An 8,256-nucleotide genomic window follows, 5' to 3' on the forward strand; every position below is an offset into this window, starting at 1 on the left:
AGTTGATGTTATTCGTGTCGAGTGTAATATTGTTTGTGGATCGTTTGATAACGGCAGAGAAAGTCATACGGTGCACGAATTTTACCCAAATGTAGGTCCAGGGTATAAAATAGTCGAGATACCTAACACAATAATTTACTTACCAGTGAACGTTTCAAGTGTCAACAACGTGTCGATATCTCTGCGCGATCAAGACGGCAACTTGATTAATCTCAGAAACGAAAGATTGTCTGTTAGGTTACACGTTAGAAAAAAGAACAATGGGACTGGTATTTAGGGACATATTACCTGTTCCAAACATCAGTAGGCCAAAAGACGTTGTACGGTTAACATCGTCGAGTGTTAAGTTTTTGCGGTCTCTTGGATTTAAGGTTGAAAATGTTGGATATAAACACAAAGGCAGAGTACAGTGATGCCATCACCGGCATGGAGTTTCACACTCACAAGCCATACGCGTCGTCCACGTTTAAAAATAACGATGAGATCCGAATACCGATCAGTCAACAGGATATTATTACAGCACCGTTTGAGAGTACATTGCTCGTTAAGGGTACGGTTAAAAGTACAAAAACTGATAGAACAGAGGCGCCGTGGCATTTCGTGAATAACGCGGTGGCGTTTTTCTTTGATGAAATACGCTATGAGATTGCGGGTATTGAAGTGGATAGGACAAAGAATGTCGGTATTACAACAACTATGAAAAATGTTCTTTCGATCAGACCCCATGAGGTGAATATGTTGAAGAATGCCTGCTGGTTAGGCCCTGGCGAGAAATTACAGTCCAAAGAGTTTTCATTTTCCGTTCCACTACGTCTTTTACTCGGTTTTGCTGAGGACTACAGACGTGTAATTGTAAATAACAAACAGGAGTTGGTGCTTCTGCGCTCCGCTTCAGATAAAAATGCTGTAATCAGTAATGACGCGAGTGATGTTTCTATAACAATTACAGGGGTGTACTGGCGTGTTCCTCATGTGAACGTTTCCGACTCCTACCGACTTACTATGTTGCGCATGATCGAAAAGGACACCACGGTCCATATACCTTTTAGGTCTTGGGAGCTTCACGAATACCCGTCACTGCCACAAACTAATATACACTCGTGGACGGTTAAAACATCAGCACAATTGGAGAAACCTCGATATGTCATTTTGGCATTTCAGGAAGATAGGAAAAATCAATACGCTAAAGACATGTCCTCGTTTGACCACTGCGACTTGACAAACATCAAGGTGTATTTGAATTCTCAATATTTCCCCTACGACAACATTAACGGAGATAAAACACTATTTTACGAAATGTTTTGTCGATTTCTAGAATCATATTATGGTAGACAGTCTACCGGTCAAACCGCTGTCACAATGGAAAAGTTCAACGCCAATGTCCCGCTATACGTAGTCGATTGCTCCAAACAAAATGATGCAATCAAGTCGGGACCTGTAGACGTGAGAGTGGATTTTGAAACAAAGAACGCGGTTCCCGCCAGCACTACAGCATACTGTCTCTTAATACACGATAGTCACATGACCTATAAGTTACTCACCGGTTCTGTAAGTAAGGTGACTGTATAGTTTTTAGTCTACAGCTGGTCTCTGTCTGATAAACATGGAAGAAAAAAAGTGGCAGAACATTGCGTGGATTTATGTTAACCTCTTTGAAAAGGGTAGGTTAAAACGTAAAATAGATTGGAACGGCAGGCTGTTGAGTTTGGATTTCACCACAGTCGGAGTGTTTGATCGAATCGAATTTGAAGTTATAAGAGAATTTGCTTTGTCTCGTGCGGCGGTGGATTTAATTAATTTATTAATTGATTTCCATAAGTATGACACGCTGGATGTACATGTCTATGGCGATAAAGATGATTATCATAGAGAATCTTTTGACTTAAACAGTATGCTAAATAATGACGATGAAGAGAATGACACCGACGACGACGACGACGACGACGACGACATACCCCGTCACTATATCAGTCTACCTGATCTTGAAGTTGCCAATGTTCAATGTGTGCGGATTAAGTTGAGAGATCGAAAAAAGTACGTTTCCTTTTACCAGGAGGATTCGGAGGAAGAGGCGGAGGCGGAGGCTGAGGCTGAGGCGGAGGCGGAGGCGGAGGCGGAGACGGAGGCGGAGGCGGAGGCGGAGGCGGAGGCGGAGGCGGAGGCGGAGGCAGATGAGGGTCTCAGTCGTTAAGATGGCCTCACAGGTAGTGGACGATGTACAGGTGATTCAAGCCAGCTTTGAAGTTTGTAAAGACTATGTGACGAATAGACTCGCGAAGGTGTTAGTATCGCTTTATAAAAACGGCCAGAATATCAGTGACGGCAGATCGTTTGACCGTGACGGGGGCATGCTAAACTATCACGTCGCAGACTATTCCTGCTTTGACCGTATAAGGATTGAAACGTTCCCCGGATCGTATCTCTTAAGGAAAGCGTGTAGCGTTGAAAATGTTCTCAAGCGTGTCAGTTTCTACAGCCAATTTGACATTGTTACCGTTTATCAGTTGAAATACGATTTCACCATACAATTGGGTGTTTTTAGTTTAAATGAAAGATGTATCGATGTCAATGTCGCCCCCGACACCTATAATGTCCGAATTATTCTAGGAAGGTCACTACTGGACACACGGGTACCGGAAGTGACAAAGCCCGCGCTTTCAGACCCCCTAGAGAATAACCCCATTGAGGGGTACGATACCTGTGAACGTTACGAAATCTCTCAGTTTCAATGATGGAGCCGTCGAGTGAGGACGTGGCCACTGCCACAGCTGTTGCTGACCAGGTGAGTATAGAAACCGTGCCTAAACCTACAGAGGGAATAAACCTGCTGACCGGTATTTTTTTGAAAAAAGTCTTCTTTCTGGACCACGATGTGACAAAGTGTGTAATTACGGGGGTATTCAAAAATAGAGACAACCAGATTGGCGTTTTGTTTAAATCAAAGAAAGGAAGTGTGTATTGGTCACAGGATGTATTCAATCAATTCGGTGTGACAGCTTTCAACGCTGTCACAGCAGCGATGGAGCTCGGCCAAAAATTTCACACTTCACTCGTCACCGGTGAGAGTGTGAAGGTTATTTCGGTATTTGGCAAACAACACGTATTCATTCACGGCGGGGAACACACTTTGGCACTAAACAACGCAGAATGGGTCCAGTTTATTAATAGCCTTCCGCTCGTGCACATTCACCTCACGGAGCTGTTTTCTCGCGAGGCCGATATTAGAGAATTCATAACAGAGGTGTTAAACAACAAAGAGGGGTCGGAAAATCCCCCATCTCTGCCTAATTTTTCAACATCACTTTACAATGAGTTGTTGTTGTTCAAGCGCTGGCCGTTTACCAGTAGCAGTTGTTGAATTTCACGCTTTCAAAGACAACAATAACACGTTTATTGTAAAAGAATTTGCAATAGTTGCAGAATCACTCTGCTGTCAGATTATATTTCGTCCTCCATATGTGTTGCGCAATCTTGACGAAAAAACTAGGCGTTCAAATAGATGGCTAACACGTCATTACCATTGTATTCGTTGGGACGATGGAACAATTCCATACGATGAGGGGTTAATACGTAATTTATGTGCTTCTTTTAGTGTCATCTACACTAAAGGATTGGAAAAGGTTACATTCCTAAAGCGCTTTCATCCAAATGTTCTGGAAATAACATCAGATGAGGGTAAAGAGGGGGTGGAGAGAGAAGATAACCATATAAATTGTTTGTTACCACAACACAGTGGGGAGTTTTCAAAGTGTGCTCTGCACACGGCACAAAAAAGAATCAAATATTTTCTCTAGTGTCAGTCTGTAGTTTGACTTTGTGCTGTGCGGATCATGGCTGAACAGGTGTGGGAAATTCTCTCTCAGGAGCCTAAAGAACCCGAAGGGGTGATGACAGATGGTTTTATTATGAAATTTGATCGGTACATGAATTGGGATTTGCTCTCCACACATTATAATTTTTCAACTGATATGTTGAGACGTTATTTTCACCGAGTTAACTGGGAAAAACTTTTAACGCGTATCAAATTTTCCGAGGCATTCCTCAGAGAAATGGCGGGTAATTTCAGTGAAGGTGCTTGGAGCATATTGAGTCGCTATCAGAAGCTGTCCGAGTCTTTCATTCGAGAATTCGCCACCAAAGTTGACTGGGATAATATTGCGCTGTACCAAGATGTGAGTTGTAAATTTCTCTATGAACAGAGTCACAGTTTTGATGAGATTCCAGAAAGTCAATATTATTATATATAACATGTGTACGTGTGTGTGTGTGTGTGTGTGTGTGTTGGGAAGCTGATTGTCTCTATATACGTGTAGGAGTCACCTATCCATTAGGCTGGGCTAAACCCTGGTAAGTCCTTGGGTAGACGAGAGGGTTGAGGTAAAACTCGTAGAACATTGCGTTTCCTTCGACCCACACTAAAATAGAGCTAAGACGTTTCCTAGCTGTGTAGGTGCCACCTACCCTTTAGGCTGGGGCTAAGCCCTGGTAAGTCCTTGGGTAGATGAGAGGGTTGAGGTAAAACTCGTAGAACATTGCGTTTCCTTCGGCCCACACAGTGTATGATTGTGTATATTTGAGTACCTTGTTATATTTAATAGCATTGCAAGTGTAGAAAGTAGAATGAAACAGAAAAAACAAAGTCCACTTCTCCGTTCAACCTGGAAAGGTGAAACTGAGGCTAAAATGAACGGTACGCCTAGTAAATAGCCTGATATCGTATTCACAATGAACAGGTTGACGAGAAGTAAAAAAAAAACATATAAAAGAGTAAAATATATCCTTTGTCAAATATGTGTGTTGGGTTAATTGAAAGGCTTCACCAAGTAAATAACCACATTTACATTTTTGTCAAAGGACCAAAAAAAAAAAAGTAGTTTAGTGTTTTTGCGGTACCGCAATATTGTACCAGACAGGAGGCGACATTTTTGTTATGGAGTGGTCGTCACTGCAGATGAGCGATGGTTGGGGCTCGTTTCAATAGTGAGATTAGGCCTACTGGGGAAACTCACTTTAATAAAAAACGCGCCAAGACCCCTACGACATGGTTAAATAACCTATCGTGGTGTGGAAATGTGGGTCTGCTGCTAGATACAAGCAGTGCATAGTGAGATTAGGCCTAATGGGAAACTCACTTTAATAAAAAACGCGCCAAGACCCCTACGATATGGTTAAAATAACCTATCGTGGTGTGGAAATGTGGGTCCGCTGTTAGCTACAAACAGCCTATAGTGAGATTAGGCCTACTGGGGAAACTCACTTAAATAAAAAACGCGCCGAGGCTCCTACGACATGGTTGAATAACCTATCGTGGTGTGGAAACGGAGTCAAACAGCTACAAGCTGCTTTCAACATCGAGCAGGTCAACAACCTCCGCAAAACGTGCCGTGTGTTAACCTTTGGCGTCACGCTTTTGTCACACAGTTTGCATACCTAAAGTGTGGAACAGGTAACAACAGGAATAGTCCTTTGTCGTAGGTGGATGGGAACCGAATAAAGCTTACACACACACACACACATAAACAACCTAGATCCACTATGCTATGATTGCACAATCTGATGAGTCACCGCATCAGATTGCGTCATCACCCGCTTTTGGATATGCGCCAGTATCACCTTACACAGTGACCAGGTATAAAACCAGAGCTCACCTGAGGGGAGCTCACAATCGTCTCCAGTCTTTCATTCAGACCACATCGCTGCTAACGTAAGTAGAGATGGGCTGTGGAGCTCCATCTTTTGCAATTGCCGAGGTGTCTGAAAAGAAGATATACACAACACGCTGCATATTTAATAATGTAATTTGATTTCAGATGGATCTCTTATCACGTATGGCTGCTTGCGAGCGTCAGGCCGACAATCCCAAGATTGCGGTGAGGGAGCTCACCAAACCAGCTAAAATTTTAGCTGCACGAAAAGTAAGCACAAAGTTCGGAAGACCGACAATCCTGCTGGACATCGAAACAGCCGAGGGGGAAGAGAAGGTCACATTTCTTCCGGCACGCTTTGTGGACGTCTTGACGTCGGAGGATTTGCAGGAGTTCACCTCGACAAAAGCATATAGCATTCAATGCACAGGCTCTGCAGGGAAATCACCAGATGTAAAGATATTTAAGCATTGAAAGAACATCAATAAACGCACAATGTTTGTATGAAACTCCTGTTTGTTTTTATTTTTAACCCTAGTCTCTCAAACAGAAGTAGTGGTGGGGAAAAAGGATGGTATAAAAGTAGCTCTTGTTTCCTATGTCACACAGAATTGCCAAGATGCTTGTGGCTCTATTATTTCTGGTGTTTGGAGCTGTTGCGCAGCCTCCTCCTCCTTGGACAAACGAGCCGCAACCTTCCACCTCATTCGCCGCAGAGAATTGGTCACCTCCTCCTCAAACCCCTGAGGTAACAAATAGTGTTGTCCTTAACTACTGTAATAGGTGTAGATTTTAGTTTTTCCACATACCTTAGGTCTTACTCAAAATCTCTGCTTCCCATATCACCTCTTCCATGCCTGTGTGTATGATGCATATATATGTGTGTGTGTGTGTGTGTGTGTGTGTGAGTAAAATAAACTATAGTGGCCGAAATGTTATTTGATTTGCAGAATGACTCCTCTCGCACCCCATCTCCTGATTGTATTGATTTGCGCACTCCACCAAACGAGCCGCAACCTTCCACCTCATTCGCCGCAGCGAATTGGTCGCCTCCTCCTCAAACCCCTGAGGTAACAAATAGCGTTGTCTTTAACTACTATAATAGGTGTAGATTTTAGTTTTTCCACATACTTTAGGTCTTACCCAAAATCTCTGCTTCCCATATCACCTCTTCCATACCTGTGTGTATGATGCATATATATGTGTGTGTGTGTGAGTAAAATAAACTATAGTGGCCGAAATGTTATTTGATTTGCAGAATGACTCCTCTCGCACCCCATCTCCTGATTGTATTGATTTGCGCACTCCACCAAACGAGCCGCAACCTTCCACCTCATTCGCCGGAGAGAATTGGTCGCCTCCTCAAAACCCTGAGGTAACAAATAGCGTTGTCTTTAACTACTATAATAGGTGTAGATTTTAGTTTTTCCACATACTTTAGGTCTTACCCAAAATCTCTGCTTCCTATATCACCTCTTCCATGCCTGTGTGTATGATTCATATACATATGTGGGTGTGTGTGTATGAGTAAAATAAACCATAGTGACCGAAATGTTATTTGATTTGCAGAATGACTCCTCTCGTACCCCATCTCCCGATTATATTGATTTACGCACTCCATCTCCCGGCAGCCGGCCATCTTCTGCGGTTATAAGGGAGTTTCTGCTAACCCTAGATGACTTCTTTGTCAGAGGTCCTCCGTCTGCCGACAGTCAACCACCTTCGGCAGCTGAAAGAGACTCCCGGTGGGCACCGTCTCCCTCATTTGACAGACCACCATCCTCTAACACCTTAGGGAACTTCTTAGGAGAATACGGAGTGACGTCGAGGAACGTAGAGGCTCTAGACCTGGCAGAATCTTCTGCTGCCGGAACAAGGCCTTCCACTTCCTACTCTCCAGCTCCACAACCGCTGGACTTATCACTACGTTGTAATGAGGTGAGTCTATCTCTCCCTCTCTCTCTCTCTCTCTCTCTCTCTCTCTCTCTCTCTCTCTCTCTCTCTCTCTCTCTCTCTCTACGTATATATAATATATTTTACATTTTTTAGGAACCACCACCACCATCCCCAAGCAATAGTGCACCTAGCCCGTCCATTTTACAGTCAGATTGTACTCATTGTGGATGTGTCTACTGCTTCAACATTCCATTCAATCAACGGTTGAAACGAGTAGACAAAATTTTCCAGGTAATTATCACAAAATAAAAAGCTCGTGCATTTATGTGTGTGTGTGTGTGTGTGTGTGTGTGTGTGTGTGTGTGGTTATAATCTATAGCTTTTTAACATGTTCGTATTTTTTTCAGCAATACCATCGATTCCCCATTCCTGAAGTCGAAAATCCAGAGGAGGCCTGGCAGGATATAAATCAACTGCATATGGACCTTTCCGACCTCACTTGGATTGTGAATAATATCGCCTTAGAGAACCAGGACCTTCGATATACAGCAGCCCAGGGGACACTCCAGCTGATGGTGTCATCGTTATTTGCAATAGTGGTGGGCATCACCCGTTGGTTTCAAGAGCAGCGCTCCAATCAAGATCCGGAACCATCAAGAGAGGTCTGCTGTGCTGTTTGCTTAACATCCCTCCCGAACATTTTTATTCAGCCTTG

General features: G+C 43.4%; 1 protein-coding gene across 1 annotated transcript; it reads left to right on the forward strand.

Moving 5' to 3' along the window:
- The first annotated feature begins 378 nt into the window (after nt 1-378).
- On the forward strand, nt 379-1,569 carry LOC128984520 (uncharacterized). The gene has a single exon (XM_054403850.1). The coding sequence runs from the start codon at nt 379-381 to the stop codon at nt 1,567-1,569; it is 1,191 nt and encodes a 396-aa protein (XP_054259825.1).
- The last annotated feature ends 6,687 nt before the right edge of the window (nt 1,570-8,256 follow it).

This window comes from Macrosteles quadrilineatus, unplaced genomic scaffold, assembly GCF_028750875.1.
Source record: "Macrosteles quadrilineatus isolate MER2022 unplaced genomic scaffold, UCM_ALF_1.0 Scaffold_2__2_contigs__length_208266976, whole genome shotgun sequence".
Classification (NCBI taxonomy): Eukaryota; Metazoa; Arthropoda; class Insecta; order Hemiptera; family Cicadellidae; genus Macrosteles; species Macrosteles quadrilineatus.